The sequence below is a fragment of the Pan paniscus genome, chromosome 1, assembly GCF_029289425.2.
Source record: "Pan paniscus chromosome 1, NHGRI_mPanPan1-v2.0_pri, whole genome shotgun sequence".
Classification (NCBI taxonomy): Eukaryota; Metazoa; Chordata; class Mammalia; order Primates; family Hominidae; genus Pan; species Pan paniscus.
In genome coordinates, this window is record NC_073249.2 from 161,594,862 (window position 1) to 161,608,164 (window position 13,303).

At 44.4% G+C, this 13,303-nt stretch overlaps 1 protein-coding gene across 4 annotated transcripts in view; it reads right to left on the reverse strand.

Moving 5' to 3' along the window:
- DNAJC6 (DnaJ heat shock protein family (Hsp40) member C6) overlaps positions 1–12,950 on the reverse strand; it is a 161,213-nt gene extending 148,263 nt beyond the window's left edge. Inside the window, exon 1 of one of the 4 annotated variants that reach the window (XM_008958946.4) lies at positions 12,727–12,950. In XM_008958946.4, the coding sequence (XP_008957194.1) occupies positions 12,727–12,841 (115 nt within the window). In that variant the 5' untranslated portion in view covers positions 12,842–12,950. Of the gene's footprint in view, positions 1–2,436; positions 2,639–12,726 lie in introns of those variants that run through there. The other 3 variants (XM_008958948.3, XM_003806937.4, XM_003806938.5) reach the window with 3 other exon arrangements.
- Between the last annotated feature and the right edge of the window lie 353 nt (positions 12,951–13,303).

Sequence of the window (13,303 nt, forward strand, 5' to 3'; positions counted from 1 at the left end):
CTAGTCTAATAGCTCTCCATTTTAGCGATAAAGAAACTGAGACCCAAAGAAATAGAGTTCTGTCCTAGGTCACAAATGAGTTATAACTGAACAAGCCAGAGCCTACCAATCTTGACTCCCAACCCAAGGCTCTTCCCAGTACAAAGTAAAACAAAAATTCTAAATACCAGCCAGGCACGGTGGCTCATACCTGTAACTCCAGCACTTTGGGAGGCCGAGGCAGGTGGATCACCTGAGGTCAGGAGTTCGAGACCAGCCTGGCCAACATGGTGAAACCCCATCTCTACTAAAAATACAAAAATTAACCGGGCGTGGTGGCATGGGCCTGTAATCCCAGCTACTCGGGAGGCTGAGGCAGGAGAATCGCTTGAACCTGGGAGGCAGAGGTTGCAGTGGGCCGAGATCGCACCATTGCCCTCCAACCTGGGCGACAGGGCGTGACTCCGTCTCAAAAAAAAAAAAAAATTCTAAATACCAACTCTCCTTAGAAAAAGGCTGGGGATCTGAGCTTAAAACACACTGATACACTGAGAAACCAGGAGTGTTTCCATTTCAAACAATGTTGAATATTAACCTTAACCTGAGCCTCCAATTCAAGCAGCTTTAATTTTTTTTCTAAATCATGTCCATGGCCTAGCATGACTTGGCAAATAAGCAATTTTTTTTTCTCTCCAGAAACCCTTTCTCCAACCACTGAAAACAACACAGGAAAATCCAACATTCTTCCTAGAGTTAATTTTAAAATACTTTGATTTCACACACAGGTAATACCTACTCTTAAAATGCTGGCTTAGAAACAGGAGTGAACAGGTCCTCTTCCCACTTACCAGGCACATGCATAGCTGTTTTCTTCCCCACTAAGGCTGCTTCATTAAAATTTAAACGTCAAAACCACATAGATCAATACGTGGCTGTGAATGATCCAGAGCCTATGAGATGTTAATACAAACACCACCAGCTACCTGGCCCTTTTGAAAGCCTCAATTATGGAAAGTGGGATTGTTTAAGAGCCTTCATTACAGTTTCGTAGATTAAAATACCACTCTCCATTGGCATTAGATTGTGAGTGGGTTTTTTTTTTTTTTCCTTCTTTTTCTAATGTTGAATATGTATACATCATTGCCCACCACGAGGTGGGAATCCTATAACAAGCCAGAGACGGTGGCTGACTCCCGAGGACTGGAGAAGGCCAAGCCCCGCGGCGCTGCGCGCAGAGAGCTTTGGGGCCTGCGTTGTTGCACGTCTCACCCAAAGAACTTAGCTCCGGCGTGGGGAGGGTCGCTGCGCGAAACCTGCCCAACGGGCTGCGTGCCAGCCCCCACCTGCGCACCCAAGCCCCCGAGCCCAAGGGGAAAGCGCCGGGGCCTCCTTAAAACACAGCGCACTCGAAGCGCAGACTGCTGCGCAGCGGCTCGCACGGAAAGCGGGTGAAAAGAAAGGGGGGCTGGCGAACCCTAAAATTAGCGTTCCGGAAGCAAGGGCCCGGCACCGCCGCGCGGAGACGGCGTCCTCCGCCCGGACGGGCACGCGACTCCGCTGCGCCCTTCCTGGGCACGCGGGCCAGGAGCACGACCAGCGCAATAGGAAGGAAGGGCTCCCCCTGGAAACGGGATCGGGGAACACGTGTAGCCTCCGGAGACCTAGGGGTCCATCGCTCCTCCCCCAACTGCGGCAGAATATTTAAGGAGCCTCCGAATTTAAAACCCCAGAATCCTCCAGAATGCTTGTTGTTGAACTTAAAATTTGGTTGGCTCATTTTTCGGTTAGCCCTTTCCTTTTTTGAGTTTTTATTTAAATTCGTTTCTCTCTTCCCCCATCCCTCCAACAGAATTAGAGTGTTGGGAGGTGAGGGGGAGGTAAGGTGTGGAGGCTGATGGAGTGGGGGTAGTTTACATCCCAGCATTTCTTTGCAAGATAAACAGTTCTGAAGGTCAGCGACGGCTCCCCATGGAGCGCTTCTAAAAAGATTAATGTTCATTAAAGGATTCTCCGTCAGCGTTTGCCTTCAGAACCCAAACTGTTTTAAGTCCCAATTATTTCAGATATTCCAATTCTAATAATGCATTGAAAACCTGTATATTCATTATTAACTATTGTGAACACCCCCAAAATAAAATTATCAAAAATCTGGGAGCTAGTCTAAGGAAATCTGTGAAAGCTGTGTTACTCAGCCAAGATTAAATGAAGAATGCAAAAATAGAGTTATATTTAGGACTATAAAAATGGAAAGCTGAATGACACAATATTTGGAAACTAGAAGCTAGTCATTTTTTAAAGTCATCATGTTTATTATATAACTAGAATGTTAATATAGGTACGGTAATTTTAAACTAGCCATTAATACAAACTAAATATGTCTGTGGAGTGACATCGCATCCCTAGCATCTTTTAGCCTTTAGCCCTCTCTTAGCCATCTTTCTGCAGTCCGCCCCTTACCTTTATTTTCAGAATCTTTCATTCTCTGCTTCCTCCCTCTGCTGCAAATGAGCAGGAAAGTCCGGCTGATTCTGCAACCCTGACTTTTGATTTGTCATTCACAGTCAGCGGTCTCGGGGGCGAAGTCTCTCAACGGAGGAGCACTCGGGCTATGATAATTGCATGCAAGTCGGTGTGCGGGGTTATAATTTTGCTTATGCTGGAGCGGAAAGGATGGGGATGAAGGCAGACGTAAACACAAATTCCAAAACATGGCATGGAACCGGATCTGGAGCCGAGGCTTGCCTTTCCTTCCCTCAGGATAGGGAACCAACTGTTTAGCGCCTCCTCATCTCTGAATTGAAAGGGGAATGTCTGTGCCATGCACCAGGTTTATTTTCAGATGGTAAGTCAGCTTTGGAGGAGGATTCAGAGCCCTGTACTTTCATTCATTCATTCAACATTTATTTTACCTCTCTGTGGACCAGGCTGTATGCTAAGTACTGGGGATACAACAGTGCACAGGACCAGCCCTCAGTCCTCACGCTGCTCACAGGCTGTTACGGTACAGAGGCATACAGGGCAATATAATGGGCTGTGTCTGCTGCATGGACACAGGTTATTGAACCCATTTCACCCAGGCCTAAGTTGATACTCAAGGAGGCTTTAGTGACTGGTTGTAAGCCATTGAGTGGCAGACTAAGAATATGTATGAGGATGCCAAACCATAACACCCCTCTATTGGGGAGCAAGGAGGATTCAAGTAAATCAGTCATTCAATTCAAACTTACTTTGAATCATTCCACAGCTCAGATTCATTCATTAATTCCTTCAATCATTTATTCAACACGTGGTTATTTGTGCCAGGCACTATTCCACCTCTTAGGGTTTCAGGTCCCTGCCTTCTTGGCTACTGCACTCTGGTGGGAGGATTCAGACAGGTAATATAGACATATAATAAATGGCAATAAATGCTGTGAAGAAAAATGAAACATGGTAATGAGGTAACAGGGGTGCCATTTTAGGTAGGGTGGCCAAGGGAGGTGCCATTTAATTTGTTTTATGGATAATAGGTAAGAGTCATCACAGTCTCTTCCAAACAGCTTCACTCAGAAATTGTTTTTTAAGTTCTGAACCCTCCCAGTCTCCTCTGCTTCATGCATACTCACTGATGGATGGTGTTTATTCCCCATGATACAGATTAGTAAACTGGTATCCAGAAAGACTAACTGACTCAAATACATAACCTAACTAAATTGGAAGAAGAGCAACAGAAAGGAATACATCTTCCTGTTACTCATCCTCAGAAATTACTGAGTTAAATGCAATATTGATATTAAAAATGTCCTGGACTAGGCATTAAAAGGGTTGAAGACCTGTCTCTACTGTCTCTACCTTTTATTAACTGCGTAGTGTAGGGCAAATGACAGAACCTCTCTGGCATCAGTTTTCTCATCTGTAAAGTGGGAATAATCATAGCTGTCCTATATATGTACTGGGCTGTTCATATCATCAAAAGGGAGAACAGAATTTTGTAAACAAAACACTAAATAAATGCAGGGTATAATTACCAACTGCTTGGGCACATTTAAGAGGACTAATTGTCAGTGTTCACCTGTTCATTACTTCAACCCAAGAGTCAAATATAGCTATAATGTGAGAACTTTCATGGCTACTAAGGACTTCTTGTTGCCACAGCTGGAAGATTCCTTGAAAGCTTTGGGAAACTTTAAGTATTTGTTTTTGGTTCCCATCTTTCCTTGGCAGTGGATAATATCTTTCTGCTGTCTTTGACAGCTTAAGACCAATAAGGAAAATCTGCCTTCATTACAACTCCTTACTGGCCACCAAATGCGACACTGGCTAAACCACATCAGAGAAACCAGCATCTTTATCTCCAAGGACCAAGTCCAGGATAGCCAAAATGTGCCCAAGAGGAGCACTTTGGGGGGCTGAGAAGGTGAGGGAGTAGGTGGTGAGAAGCCATCATTCATGCACTCTTTTATTCAATAATATTCATGGTGCCAGGCACTGCTATGAACACTAGGAATGACACAGTGCTGAACAAAACATTCTCTGTCCTCAGGAGCCTGTGGCCTCAGGTCAAGAGGCTTCCACTAGATATGCCAATTTACCAAAGTAGGCAAAGAAATGCCAAAGCGTGGGCTTGAATAGTAGGGCAAGAGCTCTAAAGCAGAAGAGGACTGGAAGAGGTGGCTGATGCCTGTAATCCCAGCACTTTAGGAGGCCAAGGTGGTAGGATCGCTTGAGGCCAGGAGTTCAAAACCAGCCTGGTCAACATAGTGAGACCCTGTCTCTATGAAAAATTTTTTTTTTAGTTAGCTGGGCATGGTGGCATGAGCCTGTGGTCCAGCTACTTGGGAGGCTGAGATGGGAGGATGCTTGAGTCTGGTAGGTCAAGGCTGCAGTGAGCCATGGGCAATAGAGCAACAAAGACCCTGGGTGACAGACCAAGACCCTGCCTCAAAAAATAAATAAAGAGGATGGATTCAAACATGGGCCCTGCCATGTACCAGCCCCTGGAATATAAGCTGAGACAAGTTGCTGCACCTCTCTTAAGTTTCCATTTCCTGATCTGCAGGATGGAGGTAATAATGGTACCCACCTTCCACAGCTGGGTGAGGCTAAAACAAGTTAATAGGTTTAAGGTTCATAGCACAAAGCCTGACACATCAAGTAAGGGCTCCATAAATGCTGTAAGATGAGTAGTATTACCTTGTAACTGGGTCAAGTTTATTCCCCTAAGCTTCAGTTTCCTCATAAAATACAGAAATTAATAACTAGTTTGTAGGATTATTGTGAGAATTACATATGAAGAAGAATATGAAGTCCTTGGCATAAAGGAATAGCCAATCACCAACCACCCTCACTCCGGCCCTTTTTAAAATTTTTTTTATTTTTAATTTTTGTGGGTACATAGTAGGTGTATATATTTATGAGGTACATGAGAAATGTTGATACAGGCATGCAATGTATAATAATCACATCATGGAATATGGAGTATCCATCCCCTCAAGCATTTATCCTTTGTGTTACAAACAATCCAATTATACTCTTTCAGTTATTTTAACATGTACAATTAAATTATTATTGACTCTAGTCACCTTGTTGTGCTATCAAGTACTAGGTCTTATTCATTCTTTCTAACTATTCCAGGGCCTTTTTAATCAAGAAGGCTCCCCAGACCAAAATTTTAAAAAGACCAATGCTAGGAGTAGAAAAGAAGTGGGAGAAGGGAAGGAAGACACCCATTTATATTGCAAAAGGAATAATGTTTTCAAAAGTGTAGTCATTTCTAGGGGTATCTGCATTGTACCAAACATTGTATTTTGAAAAGTTTCAAACATATCAAAAAGTTGAAAGAATTGTACAGTGGGCCCCATATCCAAGTACATTTGGGTATATTTGCTTCATCACATGTGTCTGTTTCTCTATCCAACTTTAATTGATCTTTTTTCTCCTTAAGTTGAAAGAGGTTTGAAGGCCTCATCAAATAAAAAGAGGCTTTATTTTCCCTCCTGACACCGTATTTCCAGAAGCACAGGCCTCCTGATTCTGTGGCCATTCCAAGCAGAGCTGGGTGAACTCTCAGAAGTCTTGTCCTGTCACACAGTAAATCTCAAGGCCACATCCAGTTAAGGGCAAGGATGGATTCTAGAGCTTTCCACAACAAGGCAGTGTCTCTGTCAGACCCCAAGCTTCAGATAAACTGGTACTGAGGATGATTAGGAACAGCCGCTAATGGAAAAGATGCTCTATCTCAAAAACTGGGTTTAGGAAAAGCTTCAGGCAGGCTCCACTGACCACTAAGTCCCTTGACAACCCTGCACATCCTTGTCTTGTTAGATGCCACTCTGAGTCACTAAACCAGTGACTCATGCTCAGCAAGCAAGGCCATCTTGAGAGCTAAACTGAAGGGAATTTTCAAGAACAACGAGTGAAACCCTGAATTGAAAGGGAATAAGGCTTTTTATTGTCTGAGCAAAAAAACAAAAATGAAAGGAAAAAAACACTGCTGTCATACTGTGGATTAAACTTTCCCAGCTGCAAATTTTACTCTGAGGAAAAACTGGGCACCAAAAAAAAAAAAAAAAAAAAAAAAAAAAAGCTTTTACATTCCCTTGGAACTTTTGAGGCATTTTAATTCTTGATTAGTTGATAGGTAAGCAGAGACCCAGAACATATATTCCAAATTAGGCAGATGAAATGATCTTTCAATAACTTGTCTAGAGCTTCTGCTAGCTTAGTCATTCATTCCCAAAGAGTGGCTTCACCTGCAACACCACACTTGGTCTTCCTGCATCCAGCCAAGCCTCTGTCTGGCTTGCTCAGAGCACCCAAATGGCCAGAAAAGAGGTGAAAAGGAAAAAGAAAATGTGCTTACTGCGGGGAGGGGATAGATGTTTAGGATTAGGGCTAGCCACAAAAGAGGGCAGCATGGCTTATATGGAGTACCTACTATATGCCAAGCTATTTTCTTATCATCATCATCATCCATTTTTTGAGAACTTATTATTTGGCAAGCATTGTCTTTAATGCAAGGACTCACAGAAGACCTCCCGGGTTTGAATCCCAACTTACTAGTTGTATGACTTTGGAAATGTTACTTAACCTCTCTCTGCTTCAGTTTTTCTTATGTGTAAGATGAAAGCTGTAAAACAGGGTTATTGTAAGAATAAAATAAAATCACACACTCTTTAAGACAGTGGCTGGCACATAGTGTGACAAAAGAAATGCACACATTAACTCTTGCCATTCGTTTTGTCAGATGAGAAAAATGAGGCAGAGAGGCAAGGAGACTTGCCAAAGGAGACACATAGCTAAACACAGCAGAGTCCAGAATCGTCATGTCATTTATTTCTCACACAGTCCTGTAAAGGAAATGGGAAGGAAGGAGAGTGGCTTCACCTGCTACACCACACTCGGTCTTCCTTTTATTAGTAAGAGGTTGGAAACCCAAGACGGTCTAGTAATTTACATATCACAAGTTGGCAAGTAGGAGAGTTGGGATTTAAACCCACATTTGCTGGCTGTAAAACCCTTGCTCATCCTACTAAGTCAGTGGTTCTCAACCTTTAGCATGTGTCAGAATTACTGCAGAGTTTATTAAAACACATTTCCAGGTTCCAGCCTCCTATCCCTCCCCATCCTCCCACCCCTCAGTTTGTGATTTGGTAGCTCTGAGATGGGGGCCTAGAATTTGCATTTCTAACAAGGTCCTGAGTGATGCTGATGCTGCTGCTCTCATGCTGCTGGTCTGGAGACCAACCTTGGAGAAGCACAGCTCTCTACAATCATGCACCTGTATGCAGAACAGGTGGTAGGAGAAGGGCCAGAGCCACAGACCCAAAGATTGTGGGTCAGTGAGGTTTTCCCACTCTGACAAAGTGTTGGTTACTTCCCAGAGCCTGGCTAACAAACCTTGTATTTACACAGCCCTTTCATTTTTATGGTCTCATTTGATCTCTCTAATATCCTTAGGAATAGGCTGGGTAGGGATCATTACCTCCATTCAATGTGGCTTATTTTTAGGGACATATGGCTAGACAATGGCAGTGAGAGAATAAACCACTGATCGACGTGACAGAAATTCTGTCCTCTTCTCCAAGTAAATTGTTCTGCAAAATACTATCTACTGATGGAAACTGACTCTAGTTCCAACCTGTGTCTTCCCAGAGAATACCACAGCTCAGGAAAGGGCTCCTCAACCACCACAGGGTTTAGAGGAGGGAATTTCTGGTGGGAGGAACTCAAGGCCAGTTATCTACCATAATTCAAGGGCTAGAGAAGTCTATTGCTCATAAAATGCTTTCGTCATTTGCTCCCTTTTCTGTAACCTACGGACTTTGATATTTGAGTAAAATATGGTTCTCTGGAATGGATGGAAGCATTTGGAGGGTTAATTTCAACTCAGCACAGCTTGTTCATATTCCCATTTAGAACTACTGGCATGATTAAGTACATTTTTAAAAGTTGTTTAGACCTTTAAACCAACAAATAATTCATATCCAGAATATTTAAAGAGTTCCTAAAATGGATAGAAAAAAAAAACCCCAAGTTAAAGAAATGAGAAAGACATCAATAGGCCTTTCACAAAGGTTCACACAAGAATGGCCAATATTCATGTGAAAAGATACTCAGCTTCATTATTCATCAAGAAAATTCAATATAAAACAACATGGAATATCATTTCATACCCATCAAATTAGCAAGCATTTAAAAGTCTGACCATATTCAGTAAGGAATCGGGGAGCTTACACACTGTTGGCAGAAACTGAATTAGCACAAATGTACAAAGGTCAACTTGGCAATATCTCTCAAAATCAAAACTATATATATATATACACTTTGATGCAGTAATTGTCCTTTTAGATATTTATGCTATATTTTTAGTGACAAATGTTCACAGTGTAAATTTCAGAGTCATTCTCTTTGGAAATATATATAAATGAAAGGAATCTTTCATTCCAGACATATTTATTGAATGTCTGCTATGTTCAGGACACAGTGTTAGCATGAAAAGATGACAGGAGTCCCTAGAAGCTATGTTCCTTCTCCCCTGCAGCCTCCTGATGAAAAAGAAGAAGATGGTAGAAAGATGGATGCTGCTGCAGAAGACCTTCTGGTTGACCCAGAAGGGTTAACTTCCTCAAAGAAGCCTCCAGCTGTGGTTGCTTCCCAGAGCACACTGAACTTTTAAACATATTTTGAGTGTGATCATATGGTTGAAATCTAGACTAAGCATTAATCTAGACTAATAGTAGTCTGGACTCTTATGAAAATCTAGACTATTATTATTCTATACTAACAATAGTATACTAATAGTAGTCCAGATTTTCAGCCATATTAATATTATGGTTTGCTAATAATTTCTAGACTTTTCTAGGTTTTCTAGACTATTTTCTAAGAATAGTCTAGATTTTCAACCATATTAGGTTTTGTTTTATTAATGTTAATACATACAATAGTAAACCTAATATTAATTAAAAAATAACCAGCCCTTTGTGAACCTCTATGTACCAGAAATGCATTTAATCATCACAGTTACATGACATAGGAATTGTCATCCTCATTTTTCAGATAATATATAACTCCATTTTTGAAAGACTAAGGATGCTGTCTGATATCACACAGTTTATTAATGTGCCATTTATTAGTGGCAGATTTAAATCATAGCCTGTGTGATGTCAAAGAGTATGATTCTAGATGCCCAAAGTGATGTTAACATCATCATAAGAAATTCAGGTTAACTAAAAAATCAAATAAAATTGAGATATAGATTTATTGCATAATATTTATTCGTTTTACTTCCCTCTTCCACGAGTATAGCTATTGAAACATGTTTTTTCATGTGTGGAGGGAGATGTGGCAGAAAGCATGTTGTATAGGTAGGCAGGCCTGAGTCTGGCACTCACCAGTCACATGACCTCCAGCATATCACTTAGTGCCTCTTGTTTCACCTTCCCTTATATATAAAATGGGGGAAATACATAACATCTGCCCTCTCTCCTTCCAGGAGTATTGTCAAGATCTAAACAAAATCCTGTAGTTGAACTATTCTATAAGATGTCAAGTATCATGTAACATTAGATATTATAATGGCTTTATCCCCAGGGCTTATGGGGGAAGGGGAAGATAGATAGTAGAGGAATGTAGTGAGCAGCCAAGATCCTATCTAAGAAAAGAGAGGTGTGGGATGGCAATGAGCCCTGGGAAGCTGTGAGTAAACGCTAGGTCAAGAACGCAGAAGCAGAGATGGTTGTATAGGCACTAAAGATCTGGTTTTTAAAATTATAAAACTAATGCAGGAACAGAAAACCAAACACCAGTTGTTCTCACTTATAAGTGGGAGCTGAACAATGAGAACACAAGGACACAGGGAGGGAACCAACACACAATGGGGCCCGTGGTGGTGAGGGCAGGGGAGGGAGGGCATCAGGAAAAATAGCTAATGCATGCTGGGCTTAATACCTAAGTGATGGGCTGATAGGTTCAGCAAACCACCAAGGCACACCTTTACCTATGTAACAAACCTGAACATCCTACATGTGTATCCCGGAACTTTAAAGATTTTAAAAATTAAAATAAAAATTATAAAACTAGAACACTTATTCTAACCCAAGTTACTACAGTGGCAATATTCATCTATTCCTCTTTTGTAAGCATTCACACAACATCTGGAATAACACTATGCATGTAATTATCACTCAAGGAATACTTGTTGCAATCATCGATCTCATTCAAGCTCATGATAAAAAGTGGTCAGCCTTCGGCCCTATTAAGTTTCAGCAATAGTTCTTTTTGTTTGTTTGTCTGAGACAGAATCTCACTCTGTGGCCCAGGCTGGAGTGCAGTGGTGCAATCTCAGCTCACTGCAGCCTCTGCCTCTTGGGTTCAAGCGATTCTCCTGCCTCAGCCTCCCAGGTAGCTGGAACTACAGGTGTATGCCACCACGCCCAGCTAATTTTTGTATTTTTAGTAGAGACGGGGTTTCACCACCTTGGCCAGCTGGGCTCGAACTCCTGACCTTAAGTGATCCGTCCGCCTGGCCTCCCAAAGTGCTGGGATTACAGGGGTGAGCCACTGCGCCCGGCCTCAGCAATAGTTCTTGATGACAGTATGGAAAGAATTTTGTTGGTGCACTGACTTTTAAAAAGTAGGAACACATACTTAAAAGCCGGCAAGATGACAATGACAAGCTGCAGAGTCTCCCTAACAACCACCAATAGAAAAGCTTGTTTCCAATGCAATAAATAAATATTTGAAAGATAATTATTGCTGGTCATTTTCAAATTTATTTTTATAATGCTTAATAGGTGCTAACAGTTTATAACTACTAACTCGTTTAATCCATTAATTTACTTAATCCTCAAAACACCGGGGGTGGGTGAGGGGGACTATATCGATGGCAGGGTCCTGGTGCAATCTGGCTCTGCCCTGCATCCGGTCGGCCATTTTAGAAATAAGGCATGTCAACCCCCCAGAGGAAGGATCCTCAGATGATGGAAACAGACAAAAAGGACAAGACAAGACACATTCATAAGCAGTATCTACACAGTACCAAGCCCTGCACTTAGCCTCGTGGGGGATGCAAAGATGAAATGGATGAGAATGTGGAATCTTTAATACCAGATGAACAGTGACAAACGCTCTACAGGTGACGAAATGCTAAAGGAGGGGTTACAGGTGGCAGGAACCACAGAGATTTCAGCGAGGAGACTGCATTTGTGCTAGTCTTGGCAGGAGGGTAGGAATCCGGCAGGCTGAGATGCGAGCATGGACACTGCAGACAGAGAAAAGCCGGGAGCCCCCAGATCAGGTCACTTCCCTGCTTAGCACACTTCAGTGTTTTCCCAGCTCACGTAGAATAAAATCCGAACTCCTCTTCATGTTCTGCCCAGACCTCGATCCAGGCCCTGCATCCCTCTCTTTCCCCTTGCTCAATTCAGGCACTCTGGGAACCTTTCCACTTGCTATTCTCTATTACTCGGCTTCACGCTAGAGTAACTCCTAGTCAGTCCTCGGGTCTCCGCTGACTTGCAATGCCTCGGAGAGGCCTTCCCAGTCCGCCTGCCATGGAAGCTCGGGGACCTGCCTTTTTTCCTCTGTCAGCAGACTGATTCCCTCTAAGCACACATAGCAATGTGTACCGGGCTTTCTCTGTTTTGCGTGTGTAATGTCTGTCTTCCTCTCTAGAAGTAGTTCCAAGATCCGGGCTTTGCCCATCGTGTTCTCCGGCCAAGGCAGATGGAGGGGCTCGATAAAAATTGTGGAATGAATGAACGGAGTGAGTCAGTGATTGGCTGTGAGTTGAGGCCCTGGCGAGGACAGGACTGAGTGTGCTTGGAAATAGTTTATCGTGGCGAGAGCTTCGAAATCACCGCAGGCAGGTAGAGAGGAGGTGGGTACAGGGCGGGAGGACCTTGAAGGGAGCCTCGGGTTCTGATTCATTCCCCCAATAGGCACTGCATTGCAGGCGCCAGGCCAGGTGCTGGGGGCCGGGGACAAGCTAACCTCAGTGAGGCTGTGTCGCCGCGCCACCGTGGCTTCCCTGTGTCCAGAGCCAAAGCAACGAGCAGGGGCTAGGGGAAAGGAGACTGTGCCGACATCAGCCCCTGCGCTTCCCCAGCGGTCCCCGTACCCGCGACCGAGGGTCGGGTTCGGGCGTCGCCTAGGCATCCAGGCTCCCAGGGCCGGGAACGCGACCCGAGAGACCGCCGGGGACGGCCCCGCCGCCGCTGCGCCCCTGCCTCGGGGTAATAGGTCCCGACAGGCCGCGCCCACACTCACCCTGCGCCGCCTGGCGAGCTGAGCGTGGCCTCCACAGCCGCCGGGTCGCCTTCCACGGCCGCCGCAAGGAAAACAGCTTCCGGCTCTTCTGGCCTCCCTTCTCAGTGGCGCCCATCGGTGCGCCGCGCCCTCCCCCGCCGCCGTCGCCCGAGCCGAGCGCCACCGCTCGCCTCCACCGCCGCGCGTCTGCCAGGTGCCTGGCCGCTGCTGGGATATGCGCGCCGGGGGCGGAGCTTGGGGCCGGGAGCCGTGGCTGGCGCCGACAGGGGAGGCTGCCCGGCCCCGCCCACACGGCGGCGCCTGGCGCCCGAGGCGTGCGGGTGCGCGCGGGTCCGCGCCCCTCACTCGGGAGGCACCGTTAGCACCCTTTATTAACACAGGAGTCCTAGGGGGCGCTCACCCGTTTTATCTCCCTGTTACAAACCATACACTCCACATTCCGAGAGGGTAAGGCATCTGCCCACAATCACACAGCGCTAAAGAAATTCCAGAGCCCTAGACTCTGACGATGTTTACTCACACCGTGCTACCGCCTCAAAATGAATATTCACGTTAGAAAGTGGTTTTAGTTCTGACA